At 47.4% G+C, this 22173-nt stretch overlaps 1 protein-coding gene across 2 annotated transcripts in view; it reads right to left on the reverse strand.

The window, feature by feature from the left end:
* The window catches only part of TSPEAR (thrombospondin type laminin G domain and EAR repeats), an 87608-nt gene that overhangs the window by 41344 nt on the left and 24091 nt on the right, over positions 1 to 22173 (reverse strand). The window contains exons 2-7 of one of the 2 annotated variants that reach the window (XM_083154413.1): positions 13007 to 13224; positions 11201 to 11439; positions 9254 to 9344; positions 6240 to 6399; positions 4046 to 4177; positions 1472 to 1704 (exon numbers count right to left, since the gene is read on the reverse strand). In XM_083154413.1, the coding sequence (XP_083010539.1) occupies positions 1472 to 1704; positions 4046 to 4177; positions 6240 to 6399; positions 9254 to 9344; positions 11201 to 11439; positions 13007 to 13224 (1073 nt within the window). Of the gene's footprint in view, positions 1 to 1471; positions 1705 to 4045; positions 4178 to 6239; positions 6400 to 9253; positions 9345 to 11200; positions 11440 to 13006; positions 13225 to 22173 lie in introns of those variants that run through there. The other variant, XM_083154411.1, reaches the window with a different exon arrangement.

Below are 22173 nucleotides of genomic sequence, written 5' to 3' on the forward strand. Positions count from 1 at the left end.
ATCACCTTCGGGGGTTCTGAATATTTGGTTGTTATCATTAATGAAAGAATAATAATGAAAAAAAGTTTTAACAGCGCAATTGGGTTTTACGCCAATGCCGATGATGTAGAACAGGCTTAGCTAACTTGTGGCATATATGTCTACCCTCCCGAATTAGCCAGGAGTCCTCCTGGCCCCCCGGAAAGGTGGGCAAGTCCCCTGCAATCCTTCCCAGGATCCCCTCCCCAAGCTCGCGCATACCGGCTTTTGTGGCACTTCTGGGATTGGGCAGGGCTAAAATGATGATTCTCATTTTAGCCCCGCCTTCTCCCCGTAGACCCCCAATACGGCAATACACCTCACAAACTACAACTTTAACGGACAGTATAAATGTTTGAACAAATGTCAACCGTTTTTTAGGTTTATGGTATTGGCTGTATAAAAGAAATCCTGTATAATCCTCCAGTCACAAATATGCACTGTACAAAAAGACCGCCCAGCCTCAGTGCTGATAGGCTAAGCTAGTGGCGGCAACTGGGGGGTAGTTACAACGAATACTTTACACTTGAATGAGCCGCCTGCTATAAACGGGACCGTAACAGTCACATTAATGCTACAGATGTACCGGTTTCAGTTCTAAAAATCAGTTGTGATTTAAAAGGGATGTGGTCATTTGGTCTACAGCATGATGGTCGACAGTCATTAGGTCGACATTGGTCTAGGTCGACATTGGAAAAAGTCAACATGGTTCTAGGTCAAAAGATCATTAGTTCGACAGGTCATTAGTTTGACAGTGTCTGGGTCGATAGTGAAAATTTCGACATGGGGTTTTTCACTGTTTTTTGAGCCAACACGTGCCGACAGGCGGTACTTCATGCCCTACCATCCACTAGGGTGTGGTGGAAGAATAAAATAGTGTGCCGAGTGTAGCGAGGCACCGTACCCGACGCATTGCTAACGCAGCGAGCGATGCAAGGGTATGCAGTGCACTTTAAACTGTCTCCATGTCGACTGTGTTGACATCCAGTTAAAAAAAACTGTGAAAAACCCCATGTCGACCTTTTGACTGTCGACCTAGACATTGTCGAACTAATGACCTGTCGAACTAACGACCTGTCAAACTAATGACCTTTCGACCTAGAACCATGTCGTCCTTTTCCTATGTCGACCTTTTCCCATGTTGACCTTATGACTTTCGACCATCATGTAGACCAAATGATCCCAACCCAATTTAAAGTGGAACTTTATAATCTGTTCCTGGGATCTGATCTTCTTACTTTGGAACAATGGGGGAGATGTCTCATACCTATAAAGTTATATTTCTAACACAGCCTGTTTAACCAGCAGTTAGATGCTGGTTGGCTGGTACTTTATCACTCTCTATGTTATCTCTGCGAAGAGTTTGATACACCTCCCCTGATGTATCCGTCTACATGTCTGCCACCATAGGACACCACACAAACCCAAGTAGCTTTTCGCATTCCATGCTCACCCTTTTCCCGATGGTGAAGTGCTTCCAGGCCTGGGCTTGGTAGGTGATAAAGTATTGGTGGACTATAAACTTTTCCTCGCTCCACCTATAGAGAGCTGAGCCGGGACGATTGTTCCTGTTGGCCGTTATCGCAAAGTAGCCGACATCAGGGATGAGGAAGATCTCCAGCCCCATGCTTTCCGAAGCTGTGGACACTCTCTGGTACTCCTCCACATAGTCCAGCTTCTCCTTCCCTGGCCACAGAGATAAATACAGGGTGTCACTGACTGCAGATACAGACCGCCGCAAAGGCTCACAACGCTGTTTTCAGCTTATTTTTACCTTTCTTTGGACTACAAGTTTTTGAATTGGATGCATGAGTCATTTCTCTATTGTAAAGGTTTAAGGGGCCCATTTACTATTAAATACTTGCAGGGGCTAATTCAGGGGTTTACGGGGTATAGACGCAAATATCAAGTATCTCTGGTCCCTTCTGCGATCCCTCCTGCCCCGATGACAGCCGCTTCCCCCGTCGGTTTCTATGGTGGATGCGATGCTGTAGGTTGAATATTTATCCAGGGTGCAGAGAAGCCTTACACGGGCCCTGCTTGGTAGTCACTTTATTTACACCATTAGGTCGACATGCAGGAAGGTCGACATGCAGGAAGGTCAACATGACTGTAGGTCAACATGGGTTAGGTCAATAGGGTCATTAGGCCGACACAAGCATTAGGTCGACATGGGGGTAGGTCGACAGTCAAAATGTCGACATGGGGTTTTTCACATTTTTTGACCCGACATGTGCCGGCAGGCGGTATTTAATGCCCTACCATCCACTAGGACGTGGTGGGAGAATAAAATACTGTGAAGTGCGTAGCGATGCACCATGCCCGAAGCATGGTGAGCGCAGCGAGCCATGCGAGGGCATGCGGTGCTGCGCTTCAGTGTCCATGTCGACCGTGTTGCAATTCGGGACAAAATAATGCGAAAAACCCCATGTCGACCTTTTGACTGTCGACCTACCCCCATGTCGACCCAATGCTCTTGTCGACCGAATGCCCCTGTCGACCTAACCCGTGTCGACCTTCCTGTATGTCGAATTTAATGCATGTCGACCTAAATGCATGTCGACCTAATGGTTTCGACCTAACGACTGTCAAGCAACATGCTGGTGACCTAATGATCCATACTCGTCCTTTGTATGTCCTTTCATCAGGGTTTTTCAAACTCAGTCCTCAAGACACCCCAAGGTAATAATATGTTGAAAATACCAGGACAAAATCTTATTTATAAGTATCACATTTTGAAGAGTTTAATCCACTGAAAAGCAGAAAAAAATAATGAAAGGAGGAATTTTGACTCTGCGTCTACAAACCCCCTCATCTGGGGAACAGGGGACGCACACGCAGATTGCCGGTATTGCTCACACCGCAGATAAGTTTCCCGAAGAGTTTTGTACTTTATGTGCAATATTTAAAAAGTTTTGGAAACATTCATTTTTCATTTTGTACTCTTCAGACATCGAGCTTTTGGGATGTGATTAAACATTTACACTTTTTCAGGGTATGAAGAATTTAACATGTATTTTACAGCCTGAAAGCGGTGTTTCACATATTTTTCGGCCATAATAATGGAGATAATATAAATAAGCTAAACAGAACGGGTGAGCTTTAATGGGATGCAAATTTTTTTTTTTTTTTTTTTTAGCTATTTTTAGTCAAAAAAGGGCAAATTCACACATTTTTCTGAAATCGCCAACTTAATGAGATGTAAATTGCGCTAAAAATACATCTTTTGTCACGAAATCACACATTCTGAACTGGCGAATTTTGGTCACACTTCGCATCCAGATGTTTTCCCATTATAGAGTATACAACCCGCAAATTTAATGAGATGCGATTTCGGGAAACCGTTACTAAAAATCGCAAAAAAAAAAATAGACCAGGTTCTGACTGGTGAATTCGACAGAACCATCGAGAAATCATTGAGATCTGTGCATGGTTCTGTCTTAAAAAATGTGTAAAAGTTACATTAAAAAAAAAAAGGGTTGGGGTCCCCCTCCATGCTTTTTACAGGTGAACTACAAGTCCCAGCAGGCCTCCCCCCGCATTCTTGACTTGTCGAACCACCCGCGCCGACCTGCACCGCACGGGGGGGGGGGGGCGTTCGTGGGCGGTGGCTGCTGCGGTACGTGAGAATTCCCAGCATTTCATGTGAATTCCCATGCAAATGGCGGAGTGGCGGCATGGTTGCGAGGGAATACGGCGGTTGGGTGGGCGATTCTTCAGTGTGGCCTCTCTGGGACTCGGTAAGCTGCGAGTATCGAGTGAACCAGCTTAATGCCAGAATCTACTGCTGCCAGAGAGGAGGGGGCTGGCAGTGGAGGCTGCACACCCCTGACTGTATATGCCATGGTCACTGTATATTGCCACAGCTGGCACTTACTAGTAGTATATTACGTCTTCAAGCTTCTGTATCTTCCATCATGTATAATGTAAATAAATTGGAACGTGATCTATTTTGCTACCAAATTGAAAACCCGCAGAAGTTCCTGGCGTCCTCGCCATATGCTCTTATATATAGCCAAATTCTTACTTTCAAATACTGGTATCCAGTCGATGCCATTACAAAGGAATAGGCCTTTGAGCGAGGTATCCATCCAGAACTGGGAAACTTCATCATTAGTGCATGGAGGCTGTGGACCCAGGGTCACCTTCATGTCCGCTTCTGGAAAGGTTAAAAATAAATGATAACTATAACATATATGGGGTGACATTCTATGGGATGAGATAAATGCGCATTTTTTTTATCGCACCACTTCGCCCTTTTTAAAATCGCAAGATTGGGCCGTTTTTCGCATATTTAATGAGATGCGAAAAACGGCCCAAATAGTGCGAATAGGTGCGAGTTGGTGCGATGTCTTTAGTCCTGAAAATGTGCGATTTTCATGTCTGAATTTCTCGGCTCCTGATTGGCCGCTAGGATCATCCGGAGGAAAGGCGCGGAAGATGAAAATCTCTGCGCCTCTTCAGTCCGAGAGCGGGTACCAGCCGGGAGCAGCGCGTCTGCCGGAGAGGATGCCGATGTCGTCGCAGGGGACCAGGTGAGTAGGATTTCCTTCCTCAGGTACCCCTGTGGACTACTTCGGATCCTGGACCCCGGATTCTTCAGCCCAGGAGTCCCGGAACCCCGGACCAGCCCCGGAACCAGGACCAAGGCCCCGGAACCGGACTCTTCTGCCCTGGAGGCCGGACCCAGGATCCAGGGACCGACCTACGGGCTCAAGGTAGGTAAGTATCAGTGTGTGTGTTATGTGTGTATTAAACTTTTATTTTTCAGGGTGTCAGTGTGTTTTATTTCACTATTTTTTGTACTGTAGAACTACAAGTGCCAGCGGGCCCTTTAATGCCCCGCATGCTGGGACTTGTGGTTCTCCAAGTCCCAGCATGCGGGGTAGGCTTGCTGGGACTCATAGTTCTACAGTAGAAAACAATAGTTTATATTCTTTTTTTTACACTTTACATCAGCCCGATGCCCACCGCCCAGGGGCATCGGGGACAGCCCCGGACTTTCAGCATGGGCTGGTAAGTCCTGGAGGGGGGGACCCCTTCTTTGGGGGGGTCCCCACTTCCCCAGAACCCCTGCCCATGCTTTGGCCGCGGGACCTTATATAATAAGTGTCCCCCGGCTGTGGCATTACCCTGCTGGCTGGTTGGGTCTGGTGCTGGTTCTTAAAATATGGGGGACCCCTAGTCATTTTGTCCCCCGTATTTTGGAAACCAGCGCCGGACCTTGAGCCTGGTACTGGTTTCATTAAATCAAGGGGACCCCTATTTGTCAGGGACCCTGATTTTATGTCACCAGCACCGGCTCAATGAGCCCGGGGCTGGTTATGCTCTGGCGGGGGACCCCGCGCTGTTTTTTTTTTTTTTTTTAACTGTTAAATTTTTTTTTACACCAGAACCCTGCACAGAACATTGCGATCTGTGCAGGGTTCTGGCTAATTCGCCCATCAGAACCTGGTCTGATTTTTGGGCGAATTATAGACACACTTTATACAAATCGCATACCATTAAATATGCGATTTGTATACTTTTTCATGTTAAACATCTGGATGCGATGTGCTGCGAAAAGCAGCCATCGCATTTCCAGTGTGTCCAACTTGTTGGCAAAAATCGCACTTTTTTCACATTTTCGCAGCTCATTAAATATGCGAAAATGGAAAAAAATGCGATTTCGCCCGTTTTTGCGAAAAAAATCGCAAAAGTCTATTTATCTCATCCCATAGAATGTCACCCATGGTTTCTAAGTAACAGGTATGACCAAACTCATTGGATTTAAATACTGCCAATGTAGTTGGTTCTAAATTGGATGAAAAGCATAAAGAACATATAAATTTGTACCCAGCCCCATTTTAGGTGCCCACACACGGAGACAGATATCAGATCCAATCCAATATCTATCCAATTTCCTTTAACATCCAGAACACCCCACACACACACAGAACGGTTGAGTAAACAATCAGAGGGGTGTTCTGGATTTCAAGGGAAATAGGATTGATATTGGATTGGGCACAATTATGAGGGATTGGTTACACCGGCCCTGTTAGGGCTTCTCATGAGAGTAAACACAGCAGCCTAAGTGTTTATTCGGGACTTTAAAACAAGTTCTAGGGGGTGTTTTTATTAATCACAGCAGCGTAAACATCAGAAGATAAGAGAATACTGGCCGGCTGCCATCTAATTAATTGAATGTTAATAGGTTTGCCCTCATGGGGTACGCTACTAACCGTAAGGATAGATCAGTTGGACCGCGCCTCCGTCAGTCCTCACTGGCAGCTCTTTCAGCACCTTGGGAATGGACAGCTCTGCCAGCCTTGGCCTGTTGCTAGGACAAATTATCGATGCTGCATCGGATCCTGGCAAGAGAACAAGTTGCCTCAACAAGCCCTGGAAATCAAAATACAGTCCCTTCAAAAGCACGGTTATCAAAGATGCCGCCTCATTCTCTGGCTGGGAACAGGTTCTAACTTAACAAGCAATATTCTTGGAAGATATAGAAAAATAGAAGCCTGGAATCAGTACGGCACTCTCGGAACGCTGCTCACCTTGGATTTGGAAGCATAGATGCGATTCGATATTTGACCCCTTCCTATATTCACTGGATTTGATTATGGTAATGATAAGAGGTTTTATATTCATGCCTTATTGTGTATTCAAAAGAGGACATCAAAAAATATTTCCTAGCAGTTATTGTATAAGTAGATTAATCCTTAACATATTCTCTAAAGCAGGGGTTCTTAAACTCGGTCCTCGGGACCCCACACAGCTCACGTTTTCCAGGTCATCCGGAAGGTGCACAGGTGCACTCATTACTCATTGACACATTTTAAAAGATCCACAGGTGGAGCTAATTATTTTACTTGAGTTTCTGTGGGGAGACCGGCGAAACATATGCTGTGTGTGGGGTCCTGAGGACCGAGTTTGAGAACCTGTGATCTAAAGCAAACCTTCGACTATAGGGCCTAATTCAGACCTGATCGCTGGGCTGCCAATTTTCGGAGCCCTGTGATCAGATATATGCCACCCCGCCAGAGTGAGATTCCGCCTGTGCAAGCTTGCGAATTGCTTAGCACAGTTTGTGGAAATGAGCTGGAGCAGGGATTAGCTGCAAAGCCATACGCAAGCTGCCCACCATGTAATGATTCCCCAGTGTGTGCAGTGTGTGCGTAGCCCAGGACTTACTCATCGGCTGTGATAGAATCAGGCTGATCGGGGGCGGAGCTGATGTCACATGACTTACCCTCACACACCTGGCCACGCCTGCGTATTACCTGACACTCCCAGATAACAGCCACTCACCATGTAATGATTCCCCAGTGTGTGCAGTGTGTGCGTAGCCCAGGACTTACTCAGTGGCTGTGATAGAATCAGGCTGATCGGGGGTGGAGCTGACGTCACATGACTTCCTCTATAACACCGGGCCATTGCCTACAATATCCCTGACACTCCCAGATAACAGCCGCTCACCATGGGGGTTATTCTAGTCCATTCTTTCTGACAAAATCCTTCTTAGATGGACAAAACCATGTGCACTGCGGGTGGGGCAGATGTAACTTGTGCAGAGAGAATTAGATTTGGGTGGGGTTTTTCTTCGAAGTGAGATCTATATTGAAGTGTAAAATCATGCAGTCAGTATTTTCCCTGCACAGAAACAAAATAACTCACCCAAATCTAATTCTCTCTGCACATGTTACATCTGCCCCCCTGCAGTGCACATGGTTTTGTCCATCTAAGAAGGATTTTGTCAGAAAGAATGAACTAGAATAAACCCCCATGTAATGATTCCCCAGTGTGTGCAGTGTGTGCGTAGCCCAGGACTTACTCAGCGGCTGTGATAGAATCAGGCTGATCGGGGGCGGAGCTGATGTCACATGCCTTCCCCTCATTCACCTGGCCACGCCTGCATTATCCCTGACACTCCCATTAAACAGCCGGTTACCACCCCCAAATGCGGGTTTCCTGTCAATCAACTTATGACAGGCCAGCAATCAAAAATTAGTAGGATTTATCACAGGATGGCATTGGACATGCGTACTACTGGTTGTAAGCATGCGCAGTCTATACTCCAGATATTTATACCCATACTCCAGATATATATACCCATACTCCAGATATATATACCCATACTCCAGATGAGTTACCACTCTGTGACCTAAGATCTTCTAGAAGGATTTACATAATGTACATTAAATCACTGTACAGTTCAAACACCAGTTATCCAACCACTTTGATGCATCTCTCACATGTGTACATATCTATAATATATATATATGTCTAGTGTCCGTGTGACTCCAAAACACTGCCCTCTGTTGGCAGCAAGGGAAACTACATCTACTATGTTTGGAAGCATTTGCTGCGAGCAGACATAGGGGGGTATTCAATCTCCCGCCACTATTCCCAATGGGGGAACTAGCGGCGGGGCCCTATTCAATGCTGTCTTCTCCGACAACATTGAGGATCTCGGCAGAACATGCCAAACTTTACAAGCAGTCGGGCACATTCTGCCGAGAACGGCTGGGAATTGACGAGCTCCTGGCCGCAGCTCAACAATATCCGGCTGCATATCGCAGCCACACCCCCTTTTCAGCACTCAGCAGGCGTTACATTGAATTCCACCTGCCGAGCTGACGTCGAGCCGGCCAAGAAAGGGACCGGGTCATGGATGTCGGGCTAGCCCGACAGTCATGACGCCAGATTGAATACCCCCCTTACACTGCCATCTGTTGGTAGCAAGAGAAACTACATCTACTAGCTTTCGTAGCATTAGCTTCGAGCGGGCTTACTAGTATATATGTATAAGGATCAATAGGCGGCACTTAAGGATAAAAGGATAAGGATCCTGATGACGAGATTAAATCTCGAAAGATCTTGAAGAACCTGTGTGTGGTCTCTATTATTTCAAGAAGTTGCCCGAGTGCCGCCTATTGATCCTTATACATATGCCAGCCTGGAAGCAGACTGAAGTGGAGGAAGGCACAGGGTGCAACTACTGTTATTAAGCATTGGAGTGCAGGCTATCTTCCCTTGTATATATACTGTAGATATATATATATATATATATATATATATATATATATACCAAATTGAAGAAGCGGCACTCGAGGAATAAATCAACGGATACCGTAAAGTAGCACGTTTTGATGTTTAATTACATCGTCATCAGGCAATATATAGCCACACACACACACACACACACACACACACACATACTGTACATTACTTCTCTCTGGGTAATACTTACTGAGAAAAAGCCTTTACGTCGTCTTCTACTTCCAACGTATATCCGAGAATCAGAGGTATTTAAATATGCAGGAAATGGTTTGTCTAGAACACTAAAGAGAAATAAACATTGTAACTCTGCCGTAATGAACATAATGACACTGGGACAATTACATTTGGGTACAGTAGTTATGCACCGCATTACACGGCATTCACTTATACCAGCACAAACAAGGGATATTCATGTCCAACATATTCTGCCTTTTAGCAGAATGATCTACGCACTGATTTGTTGAACATGAATTGGAAACAAATTGTTCATATTAAAACCTAAGCACAGTATATATCTTCTATTTTGGCAATCTTATTTCCCCAGAGAGCTTAAATTGTAATTTAGACACCCACTGACGAGTGGCTGGAGTCATTAACGAAGCCGCAGTCGGAGATTTATTATAAGCTCTTTCTCATTCTGTATGTGTGTAAAAGGTAACTGCTGTTCCCCTGCACTTTAATTACATAGCTGCAACTGATTGTTGGCAATGTAACAAAGAAATAAATATACAGTATGTCTTTGCAGATAAAGGGCCAGTCGCGGGGCTGCCATCTTTTGGGACGCAGCGGCTATCTGTGACGGGTGTGGTATGCCGTTCCGACAGACGGGATCCCGACAGTCCTTAGCCCGAAGTTGGGATTCCGACTGGCTGGACTCAGACAGCGTGGCCAGCGCAACAAAGGCCCTTGCAGGCACAGTGGCTCGCTGCGCTCGCCACCTATTCTATTCTCCCTCGTGGGGGTCGTGGACCCCCTCGAGGGAGAATAGCCGACGGCTGGGTTCCTGACGGTGTTTTAACAGTCGGGGTCCCGACGTCGGGTTAATGACTGTCGGGATCCCGATTGTCGGGACCCCGTCCGGCACCCATCTGTGACGCCATGCAGACACAGCATCTCCAAATGGTCCAGACACTTCTGCGTTGCCCCGGTAATGCTTCATCGCCGCCCCGCCATGCTATATTTTGCAATGCGAATGCAGTTTAAGAGGTGCCCACATGCGCAGTTTTGCAAAAATAATTTGCAACTTTTGCTAAACTACTAACAAAGCTGAGTCGGACAGCATGCAAACTCTTCCGTAACCCCCATAACAACGTCAGAATCTGTATGCTGCAACAAAGTATGTGCAAGCACTGAGATCCTCCAATTTCTACATCCACACACATACTACATCAATACCGATTGGTGCATCCTTAATTGCCACCAACTATCACACCATCGAAAAGTGCACCAGCACTTTGGCAGATCCAATGTTTATGGCGATAGCGTCCTATGGGAAAGATTGAGCGTCTACATACGCAACCACTATTAGAGACACGCCCACATCACTCCCATGACCCGCCCATAAAACGGACCATCCCCCGCTTGCACTAAGACACCTCCCTGTCACCGCCCTGGAAGGCCCACTACATATTCAAACTATATAGTGTGTGATTTGGTTATTGAAGAAGTAATTATTACATTTTACTCAGCTGAATCAGAGTTCTGTATGCCAGTGGCCCTTCACCCCCCAAAACTTTTTCTATTTATATAATAAAAATCATTAAATTTTACACCAATGAGGTTCTGCACTTATAAGATAAGAGCTGTCCTTTGTGATGCCCACCCGGAAGCCCAATATTGGACGTCCGGGCTCATGGCCCGGGTGTCCATCTGCCCATGCAGTGACGCAGTTGGCCAGAGGGCATGCTGGAAGGGTTCCGCGTCGGATCCCTCAACCAGCGCTGCAGAGAGAAGCCCATAGGCTTCTACGCGGAGACCCTCCATAGTAGAGCACAAATACGAAGCCTTGCAAAGCAACCAAAATAACCCCCTTTATCCGCAACACATCTATTAAATTCAAACCCCAACACACAAATTAGATGACAATATCGAGTGAAGGAACTAAATGCACCAAATTGTTGTAGTATCCTTGACTTACATTTCCATTGGTATACTGCAGTCAATGGTGAGGGAAATGGAGGTTCCGGACACAGCTAAGACCAACGTGTGCCACCGGTCATTGGCCAGGGAGATGCCTCGAAACGTAGCTTTGGTCTGGCAGTTACGGGAGTTCTCCTCGTTCCAGAACAGGAAGTGAATCTTATTTTCGGAGTATCTCATGCCAAGAAGGACGTGTTTGCTCTCTTCTCTGATCACCGTAAACAGATACTCGTTTTTCTGGAAATACATTTTTTTTTTCTTTTTATTTGAGGTTAAAAGACAAAAAAAAAAAAAAAAGCAGAAATCCTAGCGAGAACAATTGTCAATGTTTATATTTTTGTAAAATGCATTGCTAGCGAAGTAAGTGACAGACGTCATTCCATTTATAAACCTTTATTCGGTTTGTGTCCAGAATTCCCCCCGAAGTTTCAGGGCTGAAGAGTGATCACCTAATCACTGCGGTCATTAGTTCTATGAGAGAATTTATCAGGGGGAACGGCTCCCTTGTGAACTACTGATTCTTGTGGATTTCCTCTGTTAGAGTCGGCAAAACGGATTGCAGTCAACTTCATTGGCGCTCCCCTGACGGTGTACGTGGCTCCCGTACTATTTATAGCCCCAGTCCCTGTGCCAGTTAATAATCTACACTTGAAGGTAGAGGCTCCTGCTGCTTGGTACAAGCACCCTTCCCATTTGCCATTGGGTGGCTTTAATCAGTACCGTTCCTCTATTGCCGTCCGATTAGAGGACATTATTATGGGATGTGGTCAGCATCTTGCCAGTCAGGATAGCGGCATTTAATATATCGACAACGGCATCCCCACTGCCATCAGAACACCGGCACCAGAACTTCAAAAAGAATTGGCATGCTAACACGGAAATTCTGGCAGCGGGCATCCTGTTGGGTAAGTACGCGCGCGGAGTGAGCTAACTTGCTGCTGTGGAAGGGTTTCATGGACTCCAGGATATCGTATGTATTATCACAGTTAGACCTTAATATATTGAGTCTCAGTGTGGTAGCTCTTCTTACTTTGTTTAAAATTAGGGGGGGGCAGTCTGTGCCCCTTTCTGTGTTTGTATAACGCAACCAATGAAAAGATTGTTTGCGAAAATATCTTTCAACTACGCTGGAGGAATTTCAGATTAAGCAATCTATTATCCTGGGTACAACCTACAGCGATATCAGCATGATCCGCCGTATCAGTACGCAGGGCCGCCGACAAGGGGGGGCCAAACGGTACTCCCGTACCGGGCCCCAACTTTGTGAGGGGCTAGAAGAATAGCAGTGCACTGGCCGGCCACCCAGATGGATTCCTGGAAGGGAACTTAGACGGGGACCCCCGCTGGTAACTCGTTTGGACTTGGACACCTGTCCAGCTACCCATACTAAAGGGTTAGTTAATTCACGCAATGCGCCGAAGCACAAGATCCACAACTGTACCCCATCTGCCCTTCCCTATTACAAAGCATTTTGTAAAAAAAAAAAAAAAAAAAACACATTCCATATGCAATGTAATAAAACTGTCCCACTCAAGGGGGGAGGGAGGGGTTTGGGGGGATCCAGAGATTTCACTATACCGGGGCCCAATATTTCTGTCATTATACTGGGGCAGCTCGCATCTTCCAGGCCTCCAGAGTGACGAAAAACGGGGGTGCGGGCCCTTGGTGGGAACTGACAATTAGTGGCAAATTTTATATGCCCCATATACAGTTGTTTTTTCCTTGTAAATGTATCTTTGTATTGCACGTTTATGAACACCAGACCCTAGTTCATGAGATAGTTGGAAAAAAAAAAGTGTCTCACCTTGGGCGGAAGGCTCGGAATCTTCACAGTGACAACAATGGAAAACTCCTCGGGGAAGAGATGACAATACTGTAGAAGCCGTGACGATGGGAAGCTGAGCACATGGGGTGATGGGGAGAAGTGAAAACCACGTGCCCCCTGAGATTGCACCATCCTTAACCCAGCTAGAGGATTAATCGGGGGGATCACTTCTGACAGCAGGTCCAGCGGCTGGAGGTCTATGGAGAGATGAAGACACCAAAATATTCTTCAATACAGACTTTGGGGGATTTATCAAACCTTCTACATAGGGCTAATGGACCGTTTTTCCTATAGCAACAAGTTCTATGAAATTAAAACTAGAAGCTGTATTGGTTGCCAAGGGCAACAGATATACTTGTCCCTTTAGGAGAATTTGTAACATCCTCCCCCACTCCGGTGCGGTGTGTCAGTATTGCTTTAGAGCAGGGGTGGGGAACCTCAGGCCCGGGGGCCGTATGCAGCCCCCGTAGCCGGTCTGAGTGGCCCACACACCCGCCTGGCGGCTTTGCCGGGAGTCAAGTACAGGGGAATTCTCTTAATCAACAGCAGCCAGAGACTGTCAGTCCTGTTCAGCGGCAGCCGCCGGAGCGTGGGACAGCTGCAGCAGGACAATTTGTGCAAGAAATGTTTACATATGGCCCCCGAAGGATTTTTCCCCCATGCAAATGGCCCTTGGCACAAAAAAGGTTCCCCACCCCTGCTTTAGAGCATAATCATCATTAAATGGAAAAATACCTCAATGTTTGACTAAAGTTGTAGGTAAAATAAAATAAAACCATGGGGGATGAAATAAAACAGTTACAGCTATAATTTATGGTTAGTTATTGATTTGCAAAGGACCAGTACACTGCAGCACCCGGCAGTATATGTCACACACACACATGGGGGGGTCAATTTACTAAGATGGGAGTTATTGAAGATGGATGTTGCCCATTGTAACCAATCAGAGGCTATCAATAATCTTCTAGAAGGTGCTAAATAAATAGGGTTATTACCACCTCATCCCTTTAATTCCGGACACATATTGATTACATAGCTTCTGTGGCTGATTAAAAAAAAAAACAGTTGAAATGGAGTCTTGGGGCGAAATGTAATGGGAGGCGTTTTTTTTTTTTTGCGATTTTTCCCGAAAATCGCATATTTTGTAGGGTGCGGTTTGCGGGAAAAATCGCATTTTTTAAAGGTGCGATTTTTAGTTAGACTAAAAATCGCATCCAGATGTTTTCCCATTAAAAAGGATAGAACTCGCATATTTAATGGGTTGCGACCCCGGCGACGACCCCGGCATCTTCAGCTCCAGACGCGCTGCTCCCGGCTGCTGTGGTACCCGCTCACGGACTGGAGAGGCGCAGAGATTTTCATCTTCCGCGCCTTTCCTCCGGATGATTCTATTGGCCGCCTAGCGGCCAATCAGGAGCCGACTTTCTCGGCTCCTGATTGGCCGCTAGGCGGCCAATGAAATCATTCTGAGGAGAGGCGCGGAAGATGAAACATCTCTGCGCCTCTCCAGTCCATGAGCGGGTACCACAGCAGCCGGGAGCAGCGCGTCTGGAGCTGAAGATGCCGGGGTCGTCGCCGGGGACCAGGTGAGTAGGATTTCCTTCCTCAGGTACCCCTGTGGACTACTTCGGATCCTGGACCCCGGATTCTTCAGCCGAGGAGCCCCGGAACCCCGGACCAGCCCCGGAACCAGGACCAAGGCCCCGGAACCGGACTCTTCTGCCCTGGAGCCCCGGAGCCCGGACCCAGGATCCAGGGACCGACCTACGGGCTCAAGGTAGGTAAGTATCAGTGTGTGTGTTATGTATGTATTAAACTTTTATTTTTCAGGGTGTCAGTGTGTTTTATTTAACTATTTTTTGTACTGTAGAACTACAAGTGCCAGCGGGCCCTTTAATGCCCCGCATGCTGGGACTTGTGGTTCTCCAAGTCCCAGCATGCGGGGTAGGCTTGCTGGGACTCATAGTTCTACAGTAGAAAACAATAGTTTATATTCTTTTTTTTACACTTTACATCAGCCCGATGCCCACCGCCCAGGTCCATCGGGGACAGCCCCGGACTTTCAGCATGGGCTGGTAAGTCCTGGAGGGGGGGGACCCCTTCTTTGGGGGGGTCCCCACTTCCCCAGGACCCCTGCCCATGCTGACCAGCCAGGGGGATAATGCTTTGGCCGCGGGACCTTATATAATAAGTGTCCCCCAGCTGTGGCATTACCCTGCTGGCTGGTTGGGTCTGGTGCTGGTTCTTAAAATACGGGGGACCCCTAGTCATTTTGTCCCCCGTATTTTGGGAACCAGCGCCGGACCTTGAGCCTGGTGCTGGTTTTATTAAATCCAGGGAACCCCAACTTGATTGTTCCTTTGATTTTATTATACCAGCACCGGCTTTGTGAGCCCGGGGATGGTTATGCTTAGGAGGGGGGACCGCACGCCGTTTTTTTTTGTTTTTTTTTTTTACAACACAGCGCACTGTACTGAAAATGTGCAGATTTTCATGACTGAAAATCGCACATTTTCAGGACTAAAAAAGCGCCCGAAATCGCACCATATCGCACTTTTTTGCCGCAAATTCGCATCTCATTACATATGCGAATTTGCTGCAAAAAAATGCAATTTTTAAAGGTGCGATTTGGTGCGATTTTTTTCTTACGAAAAAAATCGCACCCTATTACATTTCGCCCTTGAAGTCAGCCGGCAACAGAACCTGTGTAATTAATATGTGTCCGGAATTAAAGGTATGATGTGGTAATAACCCTATAAATAAATAAGAAGTAGATTCTGTTTGGTTGCTACGGGCAACATCCCATCTTCAAAAAAACTCTCATCTTAGTAAGTTTACCCCTTACAAATATATAAATGTTTATTTATTGTTTTACTAAAGAGATCTCAGTAATATTTCTGGCTAACACATTTATTTCCATTGAAAACACAATCACATATCTGGAACTCAATCTTCCAAGTTTGCTCATTTTTCATTGTTTGCCTGCTGACTTCTATCCTAGACGTCTGACGTGCGGTTTATTCTCTGTAGCATCCAAGTGTCCTGTGCTCAGGAGGCTGATTCTTAAGGGTGCCGGACGACTCACCGACAGTAGGGATTCCAACAGTCATTAGCCCGACGTCGGAATCCCGACTGCTCCCTCGTGGGGGTCCACAACCCCCATAGAGGTAGAATAAAATAGGTGGGGCGTGCAGCAAGCCACTGTGCCCGCAGCGTGTCAAGCGCAGCGCGCCCGCAAGGGGCTTCGTTGCGCTCCCCCCGCTGTGCAGTCGGGATTCTGACATCGGGCTAATGACTGTCGGTGTGTTATACCACACCCGATTCTTAACACTACCCAATCAGCATTATCTACACACAGCAAGCTCTGCCTTCATTTACACATCTCCGGGGTGCTGTGTTCTGAAAAATGGTCAGTACTAAGGGGCACTTTACTCGGGGTCTGCGGGGTGTCTAAAAACAGGAACCCCACAGTTCTGTTACCACTAAATTACTACACCAACAGTGTTATTTGACATTATTATTATTATTATACATATATATATACTGTCACTGAAGTAGTATAAGAATCCATTAAAGCAGGACTCTACCAATTCAGATTATACTACTACTGGCCCCGCACAGTAACTTTCAGAACATTCCAAGAGAAGGGATTTGAACACTGTTCTCCTCTTACACCATATTCAATCACTTGGTACCTAACAGGAGCATAATCTCATTAAGGGGGTGATTCAATATCATTCGGTCCCTGGCACAAATATGCTTGGAGTTGAGACAGAAGGGGGGGGGGGGGGGCTGGAGGTTGAGACAGAAGCTGTTGAGACAGAAAGAGGAGCTGGCGGCTGAGGCAGGAGGGGGCTGGCGGCTGAGACAGGGGGGGGGGGCTGGAGGCTAAGAAAGAAAGGAGGGGTCTGGCAGCTGAGACAGAAGGGGGGCTGGGGGCTGAGACAGGAGGGGTCTGGCTGCTCAGGCAGAAGGAGGGTCTGGCTGCTGAGGCAGAAGGTGGGGGCTGGAGGCTGAGACAGAATGTGGGGGCTAGCTTCTGAGCCAGAAGGAGGGGGCTGGTGGCTGAGAGAGAAGGAGGGGCTGGCTGCTGAGACAGAAGTTAGGGTCTGGTGGCTGAGACAGAAGGGCGGCTGGCGGCTGAGACAAAAGGGGGTTGGCAGCTGAAACTAAAGGAGTGGCTGGCAGCTGAGACAAAAGTGGAGGGCTGGCGGCTGAGACAGAAGGAGGGGCTGGTGGCTGAGACAGAAGGGGAGGGCTGGCAGCTGAGACAGAAGGGGAGGGCTGGCGGCTGAGACAGAAGGAGGGGCTGGCGGCTGAGACAGAAGGGGAGGGCTGGCGGCTGAGACAGAAGGGGAGGGCTGGCGGCTGAGACAGAAGGGGAGGGCTGGCGACTGAGACAGAAGGGGAGGGCTGGTGGCTGAGACAGGAGGGGAGGGCTGGCGGCTGAGACAGGAGGGGAGGGCTGGCGACTGAGACAGAAGGGGGGGCTGATAGCTGAGACAGAAGGGGAGGGCTGGCGGCTGAGACAGAAGGGGAGGGCTGGCGACTGAGACAGAAGGGGGGGCTGATAGCTGAGACAGAAGGGGAGGGCTGGCGGCTGAGACAGAAGGAGGGGAGCTGGCGGCTGAGACAGAAGGAGGGGGCTGGAGGCTGAGACAGAAGCCTATTTCCTCAGTCCCATATCTGTGCACATCCCTGAGGAGAACGCTACGGCATTCTTACACTAACTAGCTCCAGGCAATAGAGAAGACATGGAATTATTATGTCAGCTGTTCCTCGTCTGTGACAAACAAAGACAATTTTCAGCTGATCAAATAAGCCACATTCAGGCAGAGATCTGACAGCTGCACGCCAGCCAAACAAAGACTGTAGAGCAGCAGTCGCAGGCAGTTGCACAGAGACCCAGCATCAGACAGCTCCTCTTTACACCTACCCGAAGCGCCTTATCAGCCCTGCGCAGCATTGTATTGTCTGGGCAAACAATTACACAGGCCGCCTTTGATCAGCAATAATATTTGGAAGCTCATCTGAGCTCAACAGCAAATCACAACAAAACACAATTTAGAGTCAATTAGAAATATGAAATCCATATGGGCAAGTGCTGCTTCAAATGTGCATTACGCTGCTGCGACTCTTCTTTGTGATTTGTTAACACAACAGGAAAAGGGGCCGGACATGAATTCTCGGCAGTCGGGATCCCGACAGTCAGAAGACCGTCAACAGAATTCCAATGGCCACAATCCAGATGGATCCCAGTAAGTATGTTCACCCTACCTCTGACCCCCTCCCACAACCTAACCCAAAATAACTATAGATATTCAGGATCCCAGTCTCGCCCTAGGTGGGCGCAGGTGCTGAGTGGAAAGGCTACTGAGTCAGAACTGGGGCAGCGGAAACGTCCACCGCTACTAACAGCAGTGAAAGTGTCAAGGGAGGTGGCTTTTCGGAGCGGCTGCCCTAGCCCCAGAGCAACGAGGAATCGTTCCAGTAGACTAATGCTGCCCATACAGCTTGTAGATATTGCATGCAATCATTCGATTTCGACCACATCTGGCCGATAAATTTAATGATTGTATGCACAAAATGTGTACCATTCGACGCGATGCGCGGGCACGCCGGTCGAATGTCGGGAGCAATTGATGCCTGAATGCAATCCGCTGGTGGGGGGCGGAGGGAACGCTTCTTCACGCTGGTGGCGTGGGAGACAGCGGGCAGAGGGCGGCATTGTAGCTGTAGTGCTAGCGGGGATCAGTCAGCGGTGGCGGCAGAGCCAATCAGAGGGCTGCTCAGTGTTTAAACACTTCTACCGCCACCGCTGACCTCCGCCGCCCGCTAGCGCTACTGTGGCGGCAGAATTGTTTAAACACTGGGCAGCCCTCTGATTGGCTGAGCTATCTCGGCCAATCAGAGGGCTGCCCAGTGTTTTAAACACTTCTGCCACCACCGCTGAGCCCCTCCACCCACTAGCACAACTTCTTGCGCTACTTTACAACTCCGCCCTCTGCCTGCCCTCTTCCAGCACCCGATGTGCCATCTCAAGATGGCATGCGACATCAGGTGCTGTAAAGGGGGCACTTTTAGCACCACAAGATGCGATCGGGTTCGATGGACATCGCACTTCAATGACGCATCGAACACGATCTCACAAGTATATGGGCAGCATAATGGTGCCCATACACTGTGCGATAGCATGCGTTGCGATCCAGCCCATAACGGGTGCAATCTTTGCACTGTGTATGGCACCTTTAGATCTGTTGCATGCAGGTTCAAAGAAATGCGAGACTACTAATTTGCACTAGGCCAACGCAGGTATCGATGAACGTCCGCTTAGAGTTAAAGGGGCTAATTTATATGGGGTTGGAGTTGCTATCATGATGATTTCTCAGAAGCAGCAATGTTAGCGCTGTATGGTGGCTTCTAATACAAGCAGACACCTCATTGGCTGCAGTGGTGATCCGGCTGGACCAACGGGCATCTTGCAGCTCTAGAGAGTCGCCCGTTGCAAAGGCCCGGAAATCTATTTCTTCCCTAAATGGCGGTGTCACACCTCCATTTGGAGAAATGGAGTCTGTCACTGCCACTAGCCTGATGCTGATCACCGTCTCGCACACACAGAACAGGTTCTGCGCAATGGAGAAAATATCAATAACACTTTGCTCATGATTTTGCAGATCCTTTGGAATAACGCCCTGATTTAGGAATAAACATGGTGCATATTTGTTTCTAAGGGCCAGATGCAGAGCCGGATTAACAATGGGCCTGATGGAGCTATAGCTCCAGGCCCACTCTCCAAATAGGCCCATTTTGTAGCTGAGGGTCAGGGCTTTCCAACGAGATCAGCCCCGTGTAACTAGCCCCCCGGGAACCGGAGATACCGCCAGGCAAACCTGGAACGTTTTCCCCATAGGATAACATGGGACCCGCTAATTCCGACCTCCACCCAGTTCCAACGGCTGCCAGTTCCCCCTCACAGAAACTCGAGGTTGATCTCAGTCTAACCCAAATCGCTGGGCCTTCAATCTGATACCTGGCCCATATGGGTTCATTGGTTCTAGAGATATTGCAGGTAAAACTAATTTTTTTTTTTCATTTCTGAAATGTAATTTCATGGCTGTTCATGTTGTTTGAGGACAGATTTCTCTGGAACCAAACGGCCCAGTTTCACGGGACCAAAATAATTCGAAGGCTACATGTAAATGGGTCAGTTGGTTCCGAAGATATAGCTGGTTGTTTAAAGGGGGGAAGGGGTGGTTTTTTCTCCCCCTCACACCAGAAAATGCAGGGACCCATGCAGTCCGAGAATGTCCCTGCATGATCCTGGGACCATATTCCCTGCATTTTCTGGTATGAAAGAGGTATTATTTAAAATAGCCGGGACATGCAGTGCTCTGAATACAGCCGGGCAGCCCCCTGCTCTCTGCCCGGCTGTTAATGGCTGACATTTCTGCCCGGCGGCGACTGTCCCCCAGTTACCTCTTGGCAATGAGCATGTAATCCCACATGGCAACGAGCATGGAACCCCTGGCAATGAGCATGGAACCCCTGGCAATGAACATGTAGGTAAGCAACACTTATGTAGTATCATTTTTAATAGGCATTATGGTGTTTGGCATAATACGTAATGGAGATTATGGTGTGAGGCTTAACATGTAATGGGCATTATGGTGTAAATTTTTAATGTGCGCCAATGCCCCTATATTGCATATTGTGCATTATTGCTCAATCTGTTTGTTATAGTGCAGGCATGTCCAAACGATGGCCCTCCAGCTGTGAAACTACAAGTCCCATCATACATTGCCACAGTTTTGCAATTAGGGAATGCTAAAACTATGTCAAGGCATGCTGGGACGTGTAGTTTCACAACAGCTGGAGGGCCACTGTTTTGACATGCCTGGTATAATGTGTATTTTGGCTCAATCCATGCGGCAAAATGTGAAATTTTCCTTAATCTGTGTGGCATAACGTGAATTTTGACTCAATCTGTGTGCCATAGTGTGAATGTTTGCTAAATCTGTGTGAATTTTGTCTCATTCCATGTGGCATAATGTGTAAGAAGCAAGTACAGTATAAGGGGTTACTATTGTGTTGCATGATTTGTATAAGGGGTATATGGTGTGGTAAACTTAGGTTACCACATAAAAGGTGCTGACATACTGTCTACCAAGTTTCGGTTTTCAGTATTTTTTTATGACTGGAGTGCCGCCTCACCCCGCAAGTATCTTAGGACATCGGCGTCCTGCGGGTGCACCTTTGGAGTGCACCCGCCAATATATCTCCCAGCATTTTTCTTATGCCAGCCCCCTGCATTTTCCAGGTAAATATAATTAGTTGAAAGTATTTACACAAATAGAGACACACCCATGAGCAGACCACCCAATCAGAACACTGGTCACGCCCCCACATTATTAGGTGCTGGCCGCAACCCCTATTATTGCGCATAATAGGTCCTTGATCATTTTCAGCTCCAGGCCCATTTAGACCTTAATCTGGCTCTGGCCAGATGTAACACAGTCTGTGACACGACAGGTAGGAGCTGATTGGCTGTTTTTTTATCACTCTCCATTTTATCACTTTTGAAGCTTGATACATCTGGCCCCCAGTCAGAGGCTGTACCTGTTTTATGTAAGCGCCATCTTGATTGTTTTACATTTTATATCGCATAAGTCAGGCATGTCCAAACTATGGCCCTCCAGCTGTTGTGAAACTACAATTCCCATCATGCCTTGCCACAGTTTTGCTATTAGGGAATGCTTAAACTATGGCAAGGCATGCTGGGATGTGTAGTTTCACAACAGCTGGAGGGCCACAGTTTGGACATGTTATATCAAGCCACATGCGTTTTATTTTATGGTATACAATTGTACCAAGATAGATCTGATGGGCTGGATTAGGGGGCTGGGAGGACTGGAAATGCCAGTCAAACATCCTGCAATATATCACATGCACAAAAAAACACTACATTTTCCATCAGATTCCATGCGAATCAAATTAATTAATAGTGCAGCACTAGCCAGCTAGGGGATCCAAACGGACACTCACGAGACCGCGCATTGGACTGGATAGGATGGAAAACACCTACGATTTTCCACTTTACAAACGATGTATCGGCCCAAAAGGTCCGAATCACATGAAAATCGTGCAAA

Source organism: Crinia signifera, chromosome 7 (assembly GCF_055691185.1).
Source record: "Crinia signifera chromosome 7, ASM5569118v1, whole genome shotgun sequence".
NCBI lineage: Eukaryota > Metazoa > Chordata > Amphibia > Anura > Myobatrachidae > Crinia > Crinia signifera.